Source organism: Gopherus flavomarginatus, chromosome 6, assembly GCF_025201925.1.
Source record: "Gopherus flavomarginatus isolate rGopFla2 chromosome 6, rGopFla2.mat.asm, whole genome shotgun sequence".
Taxonomy (NCBI): Eukaryota; Metazoa; Chordata; order Testudines; family Testudinidae; genus Gopherus; species Gopherus flavomarginatus.
In genome coordinates this window covers 107,161,354-107,177,378 of record NC_066622.1, presented here as the reverse complement: position 1 = coordinate 107,177,378, position 16,025 = coordinate 107,161,354, and the positions used below count along the sequence as shown (strand labels likewise).

The 16,025-nt window shown below is 39.7% G+C and overlaps 1 protein-coding gene across 4 annotated transcripts in view; it reads left to right on the top strand.

Moving 5' to 3' along the window:
• PLCE1 (phospholipase C epsilon 1) overlaps window positions 1-16,025 on the top strand; it is a 346,810-nt gene that overhangs the window by 329,159 nt on the left and 1,626 nt on the right. For all 4 annotated transcript variants that reach the window (XM_050959261.1, XM_050959258.1, XM_050959260.1 and 1 more), the window contains 6 exons: window positions 555-673; window positions 3,737-3,865; window positions 6,134-6,343; window positions 7,747-7,908; window positions 8,137-8,352; window positions 15,371-15,583. In XM_050959261.1, the coding sequence (XP_050815218.1) occupies window positions 555-673; window positions 3,737-3,865; window positions 6,134-6,343; window positions 7,747-7,908; window positions 8,137-8,352; window positions 15,371-15,550 (1,016 nt within the window). In that variant the 3' untranslated portion in view covers window positions 15,551-15,583. The remainder of the gene's footprint in view (window positions 1-554; window positions 674-3,736; window positions 3,866-6,133; window positions 6,344-7,746; window positions 7,909-8,136; window positions 8,353-15,370; window positions 15,584-16,025) is intronic.

Sequence of the window (16,025 nt, the reverse complement as noted above, 5' to 3'; positions counted from 1 at the left end):
AGGGCAGAAAGATGTACCACCCCTACCCCCTTTTCCATGGCTATGCTCGCTGCACCAATGGCTGGAAAAGGTGGGGGACCAAGCGTAGGGGTGCTACAGTAACTGTCACCTAGGATTTCCTCTACACCAGGAAATCCTCAAGATGGGTCGTCAAGTTGGTCTCAGGGCTATCTCATGCCATTGTGGTAAAACAGAGTAGTCTTAACATACTGAATTACGTTCATTGTCCAGGATAAAAATAAATATTTTTATGCTGTTTAATACTTCTAATTTATGTTTTTGCTTTCATGAATGAATGTATTTTGTACGCAAAAGACGGAATTACTTCAGTGGGAGTTAAGGGTATTCAGTCTCCTGAGGTACTCAACACTTCATGGGATCATGCCCTTCCTGTTGTGCAAACAGGAATTTAAATTCAAATCATTACAGTGCTTTGATAGTTCAGGCATAGCAAAATCTTAAATGCTCAAGTTTTCAACTTTATAAATCATGTATTCCACTTCAACATAATATGCTTGACAATTTTTCTCTGCCCCAATGACATATTGTTTTAGGGTATAGACATCTCCAGCTACGAAACCAACACAATGAAGCCTTAGAAATCTCAAGCTTATTCATAAACAGTCGGAGGATGGAAGAAAATCCCTCTGGGAATGTTGTGCCTACTTCTTTGGTAATTTGCTTTATGTGAATATCAAATATATTTGTCCATGTGTTCCAAATGACTAATAAACTGTTACAGTACTTCGGTGAGACAAGCTGGGTGAGATAATATCTTTTATTGGACCACCTTCCGTTGGTGGAAGAGACAGAGACAAGTTGTGTAGCTCGAAAGCTTGTCTCCATCAACAGAAGGTGGTCCAATAAAAGATATTATCTCACCCACCTTATTTTTCTCAGATCCTGGGATGAGCTGGCTACAACACTGCATATTACAATAAATAGGCACTTAGGACCACTTTTTTAAAACACTTGGAGCTTGTCTACACAGATATTTAGTTCTCGGCAAGCTGGAGTGTGAATCTACCGCGCACTAGCCTGCCATGGACTAACTGTCCCTGTGGGTCCTGTGGACGTGCTTTAATGGTTAGTTAATGAGCTTTGATCCAGATCATATTAATAAACTGGTCATGCGTGCCAGCAGGGTAGATTCACACTCCAGACTGCCATGAACTAAATATTCATGTAGACAAGCCTTGAGTGTTGCAATGTTTAACTTCTAGTCACCCCACCACCGAGTGAAATCCTCAGAACCAAGTTAAGTGCTATATATAATCCATCAGGAGAGTTAGGTGCCTACAATGGGATTCACAGAAGCTGGCAAGCTGAGCGGAGAGCCACCTAAGCCTGTCATTAGGAAATGCTGAGGAGAGGGTGTTGCCTGAGCCCGACCCCTCATAGGTAGTTAGATGCTGAACTCCAGGCTGGCGGGAGGTGCCTTTCTGCTCTCAGGATTCACAGCCACAAACCCTCTCCTGGACTTAGGGCTGACCTGGCTGAAGCACCTTTCTCACAAAAAACAAAAGGGGGGAGACTTTCCAGCCCATGATAGGCAATAGGTGAGTGGTCAGGCCACTCACCTGTGACGTGAGGGGCCTCTTTTCAAAACTTTGCTCTGTCTGACTTGGAGCAGGGACTTGAACTTGTCTCCCATATCCCAGGTAACCACTAGGCTATAGAGTCAATTTCTAACTCTCTATCCCAGTGAATATCTAATTGTTTATACAAAATAGAGTAGCTTCAACAGGAGAGATGGAGAGTGACACCCCTCTCCCCGGTGGTTTGGATGGGATGTCAGAGACCTGGGCTCATGTCCCTGCTCTAAATCAGAGTGGGGATTTGAAAACACATCTTCCACAGCCATGGTCAGTGCCCTAGCTATTGGGTATTCTGGAGGAGACACACATGCCAGCCAGCCCCAAAAACTCCTGAACTGGTTATCCCCAACTGTCTTTGTGTGCGGCCCAATCTGGTAGGCATACTCCAAGACAACCTGCTGGATCAGAGCCCACTGGGGAGACAGTAAATAGTAAATTTGCAAAAAAGCATTTTTGGGCTACTGAAACTATTCACAAATTCAGGTAGAATTCAGCAAATAATTTCGGTCCAAAAATTGGTTGTCTTTGAACCAATCAAAATGATTTGGTTTTATCCTTTTGAAACACAGTTTTATATAGAAATTTAGCTATAGTTATCAAAACAATTAGATATCAATTACTCATTGAGCTCTAGTCAGGATTTAGACAGTTTTGTGCCTGTTCTAGGAAACTTCACCAGCAGAAACTCGGGCACCTACAGGGTTAAGTGGCAGCTAAACAGGGTGTTTGGAGATCTCCTGGCACCCAAATGTTGGACTTTGCCACCTAAAGTGGCAGTTAGCTGTGCCAAAGTGATCCTGAAAAACACAGTAGGTGTCTACCTGCATCTTTAGGTGCCTAAATACCTTTGAAAATCTGGCCTTCAGGGCAGAGCTATAGATTTCTCCTTATGTTATATCTTTAAGTATCAATAATTTTAAGGCTATATACCGTTAAATGCCAAAAAGTTTATCAGCTATATCAGTGATACTCAGACTTCAGTGGTTCAGGAGCCCAATTAGCGAGCAACAGTACCCAAAAGAGCCACAGTAGTGTGAATTCATGGTTTCATTTACTGTAGTATTATTCATAGTTAAACAGGGGAAATATTTAGTTATATATAATGCTCAGAGCAAATAAGTTAATAACTTTATTTAATTGGTTAATAACATAGTAAAAGCATCCTGCTTGGTTACTAACTTAGATTGGTTAATAATTAAATCACACGGTGTTTTAATATTATGTGCTGAAAAGAGCTGCAGGAGACACATTAAAGAGCCACTTGTGGCTCAGGGGCCTCAGTCTGAGTATCACTGAGCTAGAGCCCTGGGTCCAGTTGAGTCATACTCAGTGTTGGGCATAGGGGTGGGAGCAAAGTTGTCTGTCCAGTGTCTGTTTCCTTATATATGTGTCATTAGCAGTTCAGTTGAGACCAAAAGTGATGCAAGTCAGAGACAATTGCGTCTGTCTTTGACACAGTGAGATGGCTCTCAGCAGTGTTAGTCTCGGAATATTAGAGAGACAAGGTGCATGAAAAAATGGGAAGGTGATAGAACTCTAAAAGGAAAAGGGGCTTCACCAGGGGTATAATCTGTATAAAGCAGCTCAGTGTGCTGGACTTTTTATTTTTTTATTTATTTGAAAATGCATTAATTATTAATCCCATTGCTGATGCCTAATGTATACAATATGTCAACCAAAACATATCTTCTGGCTATCTCATGTGCACAGGCCTCGGCAGAATAAAGGCTAATTAATAACCCCCCAAGAGGAAGTATGTTATATATACATAATCATGGATTTTAGGGCTAGAAGGGGCCATTATAATCAACTTGTCTGACCTTATTCATAAACCACAAAACTTCTCCCAGTAATTACTGCATTGAGCCTAATAACTTGTGGTTAACAGACATCCAGTAATGGAGAATCTAGCAGATCCTTGGGTAAGGTGCTCCAATAGTTAATTACTCTGACTGTTAAACATTTGTGCCTGATTTCCAGTTTGACTTTTTCTAACTTCCAGCCATCAGATCTTGTTATGCCTCTGTCTGCTAGATTGAAGAGTGTGTAGGTATTTATAGATTGTCTATGCATTTTCTGTGAGACCTATAAATAATATGCCTATATATCTGAAAAAATATTAACTGTCGTTTGAACAGTTGTTTAGCACAGAAGAGAAGAGGACTTCAACGTTGTACAAGGTCACAATACATGGAATTCCAGGCCCTGAACCCTTTACTGTTTTTACTATAAGTGAAGGGACTACAGCAGCACAGCTTCTTCATCAAGTAAGTATGTCCACTTGCCCTATATAGAAGGTCACAAGAATCCATAGTAATCAGCTATGTGCTGGGTAGTATCTGACCTTCCTACTTTTATTTGGAATTATTACATTTAATAAAATGGATGCATTAACAAATATATTTTTTACCACTTTAAAGGGTAAGAGATTATTTTGTAAATCTTTTTGCTAAGGAATTAATTGAACAGCTAAGATATTAGCTTTCCAAATCTTGATCTTTAGGTAATTATTTTTAATATATGAAATGCAATTCAGTAACAAAAATATATATAAAATTTAGTTTTCTTTTTGCAGTCCTGCAGTTTGAATTAATCAATATGACAGAAAATAATTAGCTAAAATTACAGGAGTCTACATTTTATTACAAGAAGGAGCTGTATATGGTTAATTATTTAATGATAAGTCAAAGTCCACGTGATATAAGTTCTCATAACAAATCATTACTTCAGTATTTTATCATGTCCTACGTTTCTTTTTGGTTTTGTGTATATTCAGTGTCACAGCTCCTCTAGTGGTTTTAACGACCATTGCGAAGTTCATTATAAGAATTCCTCATTGCTATACTACCTTGGGCTGTGAGTTAAACAAAGGGAGAGCTGGACTTGGTCAGTACTTAGAAGGAAAACAGGGTTCTTTGGTGACTGGTGATTCTGTAGTTGGTGCTCTTCTTGAATCAGTGCTGAACCAAACCTGCAGCCTGGTGTAGGGGGTAGTTTGCTGTTGGAGATGCTGTCTTTCAGATGAAACGCAACACTGAGGTCAGGATCACCTGTAGTTATTAAATAACATGATGCTTTACCTACTATTAGAGGTGTTCCTGCTAGTTTACTATTTGGTACCTACTTAAATTTATAGTTTAATTTGGCTTTATAGAAGACATATGTAATTTGGGGTATTTGAAAATTAATATTTTATTAATAAAAACATTTAAAATAACCAGAATTTTAGGAGTTTAATATAAGCTTTTTCAAATCACCTTGACCTGATCTTAGTATACAGTTTGTGAACTATTTAAAAGACCAATGCCCTTGTTACTCTGGGTTGTTGTTGCACAAAGTTGCCTAAAGCTGGTCACTGTAGCGGAATCTTATTTCACAATATGAAAATGAAGCCCACATCAAGGGTGATGAAATTCCAGTGTTAGGACGTGGCAGAATGACTCAAATCCCAGTCTAAGGGAAGAAAGTGCAATGTCCTGAAACTGCCACAATACCTGTGCAATTATGTACCAACTGAATGCTGTCATCAACGTAAGACCAATTTTTCTGCAACTCTTTGATGATAATTAGGAATCAGCTAAAACGAGGAATACGAAGCTTTGTGCAAAATTCAGACTGAGCCATGGTCTTGGTTTGAAAAGTTTTGGTTACACGTAACACTTTTCCACCATACTTCCAGGATCCAGATAGGAGCAGAAAGGCCAAATACCACAAGACAGGTGGTTCTTGAGGTATTTCTGATCTAGCCAGAAACAATTTAATGAGAATGTCCAATCTATCCTTCACATCCCTTCCTCACAGCATTTTCTGTCAGGGGGTACTGTAGGCTAACAACTGTGATTGGGCCAGTTTGAAATAATACAGTATACTGTGGATCACTTCTGAGCAACAGCTGAACATGAAGTTAAAGCTGGATAATGACCAAAGTTTTCTCTGGTGCTGAAGATCTGTTTGAACACCATATTACCTATCACTATTTTAATGTCAGTGCAAACAAAGATGAGAGAGCTTTTGAACAGTGGGTTAGGCTGGTTGCCCTTGCATGTACACTTTTCTGTTTAATTCTTTGAATATTCTAGAAATACAGAGTAAATGTTAAAGGGCTTAGTTCATGAGTAGAAAAACCTAAAACTGATTAACTCAACAGAGGTTGCATCCGAAGAAAGCTTATGCTGAAATAAATTTGTTAGTCTCTAAGGTGCCACAAGTACTCCCCTTCTTCTTTCAACAGGGGTTGTTATTTCAGCAGTGGGAAAATACTGTACTGTCCTGGGTTTATGAATAAATTGATCAGCCAAACTGGACAGACATAAATTCAAATAGTATTGCCTTGTCTGGAACTGTTGAACTGTTTGGGCAATCTAAAGAGAACAGTATATTAGTTAGGAGTAGCAGATCAGAAATACTTGTCTACACCACCAGAATAAAATAATTGATCATAGCTTTTTGTAAACACATTCATTCATAGCTACTAAACGCACACCGTTTCTGTCTAGCATTCTAATAGTTGTTTATGTGTTGTGGTTCTGTCTCAGATTTTGGCTACCACAAAAAGCACTGAATCACATGCTCCAGATTATTTTCTGATGGAGGAAAAATGTTTTATATCTAAAGAAAAGACTGAGTGCAGGAAACCACCATTCCAGAGGGTGATTGGCCCTGAGGAAGGGCTAGTACAGCTTTTGAATAGCTGGTTCCCAGAAGAAGGATATGTTGGAAGGATTATCTTTAAAACCCAAAAGGAAGTAAGTCTGTTCTAGAAAAACTGTCATTTACATACATAGCTAAAAATAATGACCACAAGCGGGACAATAAGAGCATCACATTTGGTTTGCTAACTGGAAATTAATCTTATTGACACACAGAGGACCGCTAAGCACTGTCAAGTTTTATGCACCTATCATTTAGTATACCTGTGCAAAGACAGACACACTTTCACACAGCCCTGTTGATCTCTGAAATGCATCATGATTGTTGTTTAGTATTTGTATAAATCAGAATCAGGCCATTATTGTACTGGGCACTGTACAAAAAGATACAGTCCCTGCTCCCAAGGAGTTTAGATTTTTAATAGTGATTAGATATGAAAGGATGTCAAATATAAGAAACTAAAGGAGTAAGGTAGATGAGGGTCATAGCTGTTGGAACACTAGATTGTAATTATTAGCAAGAGTATATTATGGAGACAGCAAGGCTTTTTCTTATTTAATTACCTTTAGATAAAGAACCTCAGCAACTGAGAAGATGGGGAAGGTGTTGTCAGTAACAAAATGGGGGAAGAGGCAGGGTTCTAGAAGGAAGAGAAGTCAGTTTTAGCTGCTGTCAGTCAGGACATCCATGAGATGTCCTCAAATACAGGGATTCGGGTGCAGGGAGAAGAGTCAGAAGTAGAAAGGCACCTAATGAAATGACCTGGTTTTCAGGAGTGCTGAGACCTGAAACTCTGTTCAGCACTAAGTGGCAATTATTTAGTTTGAGTGAGAGAGTGAGTGTATGTGTGTGTGTACATATCCATTTGTATATTTAGATAAACACATATACACAAAATTTATGAGAGTTTATTTAACTCTTGGGATGTTTGAGAATGAAAAGTTCTGTCAGTGCAAATTTTATTTGATAAATTTGCAGAGAAATTTTTTTTATCCTTTTACTATTTCTACAGTTCTTCTATTGCAGCTTGTTTTCATAAAATCTTTAGTGCAGGTCTTTTTTCCTAGCCTCCAATCCAGTCTTATTTTGGTACATTTACTTCATCCTCCACAAAGCGAAAGGTTATCAGATGTGCATTTGCTTGGGGGAAACAAGTGTATGCTTATTCAGTTGAAAGTATTATTTTGAGTTTTGTGGGAGGAGCTAGGTACACTGAATTAATACATGAACCCTTCACTTTGGAAAACATAGGTCAAAATCCATCTTAAATTATAACTGAAAACTAGTGTGAAGGTTTAGTTTTAGTCTTCGTGAGACACTAGTCACCACCAAACACCTTTACAATTTGGCACTAATCCAGAGGTAGCAGTCTGTTCTAGACAGTGGAAGTACATTAACATTCCCATTAGGTGACATAAGACCCTTTTAAAAATCCAACCTTTAGGTCACTTTTCTCAACTAAATACATTTTTTGCTTTCTCTTTACATTTTTCTACAGAATTTGAATGGGAAAAACATTTTTCAAGAAGAGAAAGAAGATGCAAACATTAGTTCTGAAGACGATAGTTTCTTTGTTCAAGTGCATGATGTTTCCCCAGAGCAGCCTCGCACTGTCATCAAAGCTCCCCGCTTTAGTACAGCACAGGATGTCATACAACAGGTAGAAAGCCTTTCTTTCAGTTTTTTCCTGTTTCCACTCAGTAAGTTCCCTATTCATTTGCTAGAGGTGGGTTCATACAAGAAATGTTAACTGAGTTTTGTTCTCAGTTAATGGAACAGATCCTGAGCAAAAAAGCTCTTCGCTTCTGCCAATTTGGACTAAGCATCTACTCAGTAAACACAGTGGGGTATTATGTCTTTAATTTGCCTTTTTTTTTTTTTTAAACAGACTCTTTGCAAAGCCAAGTATTCCTACAGCATTCTGAGTAATCCCAACCCAAATGACTATGTCCTCTTGGAGGAGGTGACAAAAGAGCTAGCGAACAAAAAGTCAACATCTAAGCCATCACAGAGAATTCTCTCTGATCAAGAGTGTGTATTTCAGGCTCAGAGCAAGTGGAAGGGAGCAGGGAAGTTTATCCTTAAACTTAAAGAACAAGTTCACGTAAGTGATTGAAAACCCTTCTGTTGTTTTTAAAAATGGGGTTTGATCAAATATTTGGAATGGCAAATTAAAACATATTCCTTGACAAGAACATACATAAGACTGGCCATACTGGGTCAGACCAAAGGTCCATCTAGCCCAGTATCCTGTCTTCTGACAGTGGCCAGTGCCAGGTGCCCCCGAGAGAATGAACAAAACAGGTAATCAAGTGATCTGTCGCTCATTCCCAGCTTCTGGAAAACAGAGGCTAGGGACTCCATCCCTGCCCATCCTGGCTAATAGCCATTGATGGACCTATCCTTCATGAACTTATCTAGTTCTTTTTTGAACCCTGTTATAGTCTTGGCCTTCACAACATCCTCTGGCAAGGAGTTCCACAGGTTGACTGTGTGTTGTGTTAAAAAATACTTCCTTTTGTTTGTTTTAACCTGCTGCCTATTAATTTCATTTGGTGGCCTCTAGATCTTCTGTTATGAGGAGTAAATAACACTTCCTCATTTACTTTCTCCACACGAGTCATGATTTTATAGACATCAATCATACCCCTCCTTAGTCATCTCTTTTCCAAAATGAAAAGTCCAGGTCTTATTATGTCTCCACATATGGCAGCTGTTCCATACCCCTAATCATTTTATTGCCCTTTTCTGAACCTTTTCCAAGTCCAGTATCTCTTTTTGATATGGGGTGACTACATTTGCACACAATATTCAAGATGTGGGCGTACTATGGATTTGTACAGAGGCAATATGATATTTTGTCTTATCAATCCCTTTCTTAATGATTCCCCACATTCTGTTCGCTTGACTGCCGCTGCACATTGAGTGGATCTTTACAGAGAACTGTCCACAATGACTCCAAGCTCTTTCTTGAGTGGTAACAGCTAATTTAGACCCCATCATTTTATATATATACTTGGGATTATGTTTTCCAATGTGCATTTCTTTGCATTTATCAACCTTGAATTTAATCTGCCAGTTGTTGCCAAGTCACCCAGTTTTGTGAGATCTTTTTGTAGCTCTTTGCAGTCTGCCTGGGACTTTAGTTTTATATCATCTGCAAATTTTACCCCCTTTTCCAGATTATTTATGAATATGTTGAATAGGACTGGTCCCAGTACAGACCCCTGGGGGGCACCACTATTTATCTCTCTCCATTCTGAAAACTGACCATTTATTCCTATCCTTTGTTTCCTATCTTTTAATCAGGTACCAATCCATGAGAGCACCTTCCCTCTTATCCCATGACTGCTTATTTTGCTTAAGAACCTTTGGTGAAAGACCTTGTCAAAGGCTTTCTGAAAATCTAAATATACTATATTCACTGGATCCCTTGTTCACATACTTGTTGACCCCCTCAAAGAATTCTAGTAGATTGGTGAGGCATGATTTCCCTTTACAAAAATCATGTTGACTATTCCCCCAACAAATTATGTTCATCTATGTGTCTGAGAATTTTGTTCTTTACTATAGTTTCAATCAGTTTGCCTGGTACTGGTCAGGCTTACCGGCCTGTAATTGCTGGGTCACCTCTGGAGCTCCTTTTAAAAATTGGCATCACATTGGCTATCTTCCAGTCATTTGGTACAGAAGCTGATTTAAACAATAGGTTACAGATGACAGTTAGGAGTCCTGCAATTTCACATTTGAATTTGTTCAGAATGCCATCTGGTCCCAGTGACTTATTACTAGTTAGTTTATCAATTACTAGTGACTTATTACTAGTTAGTTTATCAACCTTCTCTAATGACACCTCAATGTGGGACAATTCGTCAGATTTGTCACCTGAAAAGAATGGCTCAGTTTTGGGAATCTCCCTCACATCCTCAACCATGAAGACCAACACAAAGAATACTTTTGGTGCTGTATCTTTTAATTTAACTAACCTCCTTTTTGTGTAGTTCCCCTTTCTGAAATTAAATGCTACAGTGTTGGGCTGCTGTGGTGTTTTCCCCACCACAGGGATGTTAAATTTAATTATATTATGGTCACTATTATCAAGCGGTCCAGCTATTCGTTTCAATTGTCCGCAATGCCCTTATCCTTCTTGATTGCTCTTTTAGCATCTAGATCATCCACTGGCCCCAGTGGTTGTTTAGCAGGCTTCTGGCTTCTGATGTACTTAAAAAAAAAAATTATTACTTTTTGAGTCTTTAGCTAGCTGTTCTTCAAATTCCTTTTTGGCCTTCCTAATTGTATTTTTACACTTCATTTGCAAGAGTTTATGCTCCTTTCTATTTTCTTCATTAGGATTTATCTTCTACTTTTTAAAGGATGCCTTTTTGCCTCTCACTGCTTCTTTTACTTTGTTTTTTAGCCATGGTGGCTCTATGTTTTTTAATTTGGGGTATACATTTAAATTGAGCCTCTATTATGGCATCTTTAACCTTTCCATGCAGCTTGTAAGGATTTTACTTTTGGTGCTGTATCTTTTAATTTAACTAACCTCCTTTTTGTGTAGTTCCCCTTTCTGAAATTAAATGCTACAGTGTTGGGCTCCTGTGGTGTTTTCCCCACCACAGGGATGTTAAATTTAATTATATTATGGTCACTATTATCAAGCGGTCCAGCTATATTCACCTCTTGGCCCTGATCCTGTGCTCCACTTAGGACTAAATCAAGAATAACACTCTGGCCCCCTGTCAGAGAGACATTTTTAATTTTAAAATGAAAGTGCTAAGTTGATTCCACTTCATTTTTGTACCAAATATGGTCAAAGAAGGGAAAAAAACTCACAAAAATGCCAGATCTCTGACAATTCTCAACTAGAGACAAGGTGGGTGAGAATGGATGCACTGGAAGAGTCAGAGGAACTTTTTAGGCTGGATGTAGCATAAAGCTTTCTTGCAACACAACATTAAATTCCTTCTGTGCCATGCTTTCATAGCCAAGTGGAACTACACTCTTTTGTGCATATACTACTGGTGAGCTAACTTCAGGTCTGATCCCGCTAAAGGCTCAGGGCTATAGCCACAAAGGTTTAGGCTCAGCGATGAAGTGTCTTGTCTTTAGGTGCCCTGCTGTCCAGTGGAATCCTCAGCCCAGAGTTATGATGTCCTGACTCTCTATACAATGCACAGGGAGAGAGATATGCACCAAAAGGATGGAATTCATAAAGCCAGAAAACAAAGCAGGAAGCCGACAAACTAGTCAGTAGGAAATGACAAGAGGGACATGGCCTAATCCCTGCCCCTCAAAGGGACTTAGGTACCTAACTCTGGGCTGGAGGGGGCCCCAAATTCTTAGTGCACAGGCCATGAACCTTGTCCTGGAGTGAAATACCTAAACCAGGTCAACCCTTTCTCTCACAAGTTGGAGACCACACCCTTATAGCCTACAGCCCAGCAGTTAGAGCCAGTTCAAATCCCCGCTCTGCCAGGTTTGCCCCTCTGAGGTGAGTGCCCCAACTACTGGGCTATAGGGTATTTTGGATGAGAGTTTAAGCTGTTCCACTTTGCTCCAATGAATATTTTATATATGGACTGGAACCTGGGTCTCCTAGGAGACAGCCCAAATCACTGGGCTAGTGAGTCAAATTTCACTCTCTCAGGCCCAATGAATATTTTATACAAAGTGGAACAGTTTCGTCAAGAGACTAACCCCAGAATACCCTAGGGGTTAGGGCACTCATCTTGGAGGTAGACCTTGGTTCAACTGCCTATTCCACATCCTGGTGAGTGCTCTAACCACTGGACTATTGGCTACTAAGGGAGAAGGAAGTGCCCTGATCTGGTAGGCATGCTCTCTGGTGGCCTTGGAGCACACCTGCTGTAATGAGTGAGATTGATTGAGGGAGAAGGATGCTTACCGTTAGAATCCTGCCAGGCTTTGGTGGCTATGCACATGTCCATGGATGAGGTGGCAGCTGAACTGGGGTTTTGAGGATCTAAATTGTTGAGATACCCGAGTGCTCCCACCATTCATGTCATTGTTTTATTGACCATGCTGGGAAGTGAAATGCACAAAACTTACAGGAGTTGACACAAGGTCAGTCACTAAAAGACAGCAGCAGAGAGCAAAATGCTATTTTCCTACTAATTTACTTCATCTAATGGACACCTGTTGTGGATTCCAGGTGCAATCCACACCAGTGAGGGTTGCCACTATTTGTCCTGCAACTCTGGGTGCCTTACAATACTTCGCTGCTGTAGCTCCCAGCCTGGGACACCAGCCTACAAGCATGCAGGTCACACCCTGAAGTCTGTGTGTGCTAGACAGCCCTAGTACAGCAGCTCTGATCCCACGAGTCTGTCTACAGCCCCATGCGTTTCCACCTGCCTCCGTTACAACTGGCAAGGTGACCCCTGAATTTCTCCAAAACCATGTGCTCTGCAATGTCCAGTCCATTCCTGGACTGTTCAGAGAAGTACTATGGTTCCTTTGTTCAAGACACACAAGCATACCACATTATTAACTTGCGTAAATACACCCCTCTTAACACCGCACTAAGTTGGTTTACAGTAAAAAATAAAACAACCTCTGTTCTGTTAATAAATTTAAGTGATGCCAAGTAAAAGGAATAAAGTTAGAGTTGCAAGCAAATAAAAGTGAAAACACCCATCTAAAACTTAATCTAGCAAGGTACAGGCTTTGTTCAAGCTGGTTCCTCTTACCAATCTTCTTTCTTCTCAGCTATGGCTGATTTTTCCTCAGTCGGGACCCTCTAGAAAAGCACAAGGGGCTGGCTTTCCTTATCCTCCTGGATGGAAAGATCTTTGCCTAAGCAGGTTTCTTACCTATATTCAGTTTCCAGAGATTTCAACCACAGTTTGGCTGAAAAACCCATCTTTCTCAGCTTACTAGAGCTCTGTTCCCTTGTGTCTGTCTAGTCGAGGATGCCAAAAATGGCTTCTTTCTTTGCTTATATCTTCCAAAGCTCGGTAACTTAGTTTCAAGAGGCAGGATGACCTCTTGCTAGTCTTCCCTTCTCATGGACTTCCCATCCTGCTGCATGTAAATGAACCTTCCAATCTTTTGATTCCACATAGAAGACAGGTAAGTAACTGCCTTTTCTCCTGTCTGGGAGGGAATCTGTTTCTCCCCGTTTGGCCACAGACTTTAAAATGTAATAATAGTATGTAAGTATCTGTATTTCCTCAGATAGTGTTAATACATACATTTCACAATAATATTGTGTCACATTAGTTTTCTGCACACTGTATACAATATTACTGTATTCTAAAAATCAATTGATTCATTTGCTTATCACTTCAGGTTCAGTCCCTGCCCTTCCTCCTCCTCCCCCCCACCTTTATAGACCAGTAAACCATTGCAATGTATTCTTCTGAAGGTTACCCCGCAAAGTAGTTTATTCTAGCTGTAAGGAAGGCAACATGAAGTCTGATGGTGCAGGACACTACATTCTGTTTCTCCCCTCATTTGTTAGCTTAATAGCTTTGTTTACCTAATATGTAAAAATGGACCTTCATTGTCTTCATCTGAAGATTAGGCTGGACAGAGAATGAAACACACCGAAGGCAGAGCTATTGAACCAACTCCGCCCAACATGCTGGGTTTAAGCACCCTTTAGTCATAATTCAAATACAAATACATTCATAACTCTTAATACCCACCATGTACATACATCACAAGAATATTAATGATGAGTTACTAGTTTTCAAATGATACCTCAAAGGCATATTTTGTGCAACCATTATTACAGTAGTGCATAGGCTGTGAATACAGAGGTGCTTAGTATCTCAACACCTGCCACTGTAAAACCTAACCTTTCATTTTTGGTTTTTTAACTGAAAAATTCTCAGGTTTTACAAAAGCTGTTAATCAATTTTTAAGCAATTTTCACCCAAAGTTTGGACTGTTCAAGTACATGAAAATACTAATTTTCTGAAGAAAATCCACTACATTACATCAGGTAAATGTGTTTGTTAATAATAAATTAGTCTAAGTAATGCAACATAGTGGAAGTTACACACACACGAGCACACATGTACATTGGTGCTCAGCTCCTGAAACTGGAACTCTGCAGGCCCTGACCCAGAGGAGAATGGTGGCTTGGTAACCCAGGTTAGTGCTGACCACTCCCCTAGAGAGTGGGGGGTCAGGGTACTGAATTGACTTCTCTCCTTCCAGAGTGGGAAGCTGAGTCAGAAGTAATCTGACTTTTCTTTCTACACTGCCTTTTTCCCTCCTGTCCTGTCCCCCTGTATTACCCAGAAAACTTGGAAATTAATTTTTTGCACTAATTTTTACATTTTTGTAATAAAGACTCAGAAAATTTTAAACAAAATTAAAACCAAAAATAAAGCATCTTGTTAAAACTCATCAGTTACATTAAGAAAAACCTTTCAGCCAGCAGCCTTGGCCCTACTTCACACCATACAGCTCCTGCTACAATATCTAGAAATCTTAAACTTTCCGGACCATCTGTCTTAGCTCTCTGATTCCAATTCCTTTAACTCTGCATCCTCATTTCCCTGCTGTATTACCGTGGGCTAAGTACAATTTCGAATAATAGGTGTACAGAACCCTGTGAACTGCTGTCATTTTGTTGCCTTTATTCCCAGCCAGCAGAAAAGCAGCTTGCTGCTGTAGCTGGAGCTCTTGACACTTGTGAAGTAGCAGGGAGAAACTGCATATTAAATACAGAATTGAACCACTTAATACTTCTACCCCTTGGTGTTATAGCTATGGCAGGGGAGAATATGGTTCCTTTTCCCAAAAAGAGATGTTGCTTCTTTAGCATTGCATTTATAGGAAGTACATTGTGAATACAGTTTATCTACTTATCTATACTGTAGCAGTCATGACTATCTAGGCGGCAGACTTGCTAAGGCTTAAGGCCATGTTTAGCAGCATTCTGGTTCCGCAGTTTTAAAATATTTTTTGATGGGAGACGCTCAGGACACTGCTTTTGTGAACCTGACAGGGAAGATGTGAAAAATGCTATTTGCTCTCACATGAAATCCAAACCATATTTCAAACCTCAAAGTATCAGTGAGCTGACAATCTTGTAATTTAACTGTTTCTGATGTCTGTGGGGTTTTTTTTGGTTTTTTTTACAGGCAGTACGAGATGATAAAAGAAAAGGCATTTCATTTGCTAGTGAACTTAAGAAATTAACCAAGTCAAGTAAACAGTATCGTGGTTTCACATCATCACCTTTGCAGAACTCACCAGACAATACCCAGACTAAAGATGAAAAATCTGCAGGCAGTTTGACATTTAGTGACCATATGGAATAACATCCATAAATGCCAGCAGTATGTTCTATGCAGGTATGACATGTGTGCTCCTTGTTTCTAAATCAGACATACTCTTTGTTGATTTTTCTAGGTACAATTTATAATTTTTTTTCAAAAGTGTGCTTGGTAAACCCTAGTGAAGTACAACAAGCAGCCAGAAGTTCATGAAAACTCTCTATGCTTTTAGGTTATAACTCTGTACTGGCACAAACCTATACACAGGCAGTCCTAAAGATAAATGCAAATCTAAATGCTGTGAAAATTGCTAGGAACATAGGAGTTTTACTTCGCCTACTGTGCCCGCATCGTCCTAGGGTCCATCACAGCAGGTAACCTGACAATGGCTAGTCCTTTTAAAAGACTCTAACTTGGCTTCAACATACACTGTGACAGTGAGTTCCACAGGTAATGCAGTGTGCTAACTGGTATTTCCACACAGGCTCTTAATTAAGATATGCCGTCATTTTATGTTATG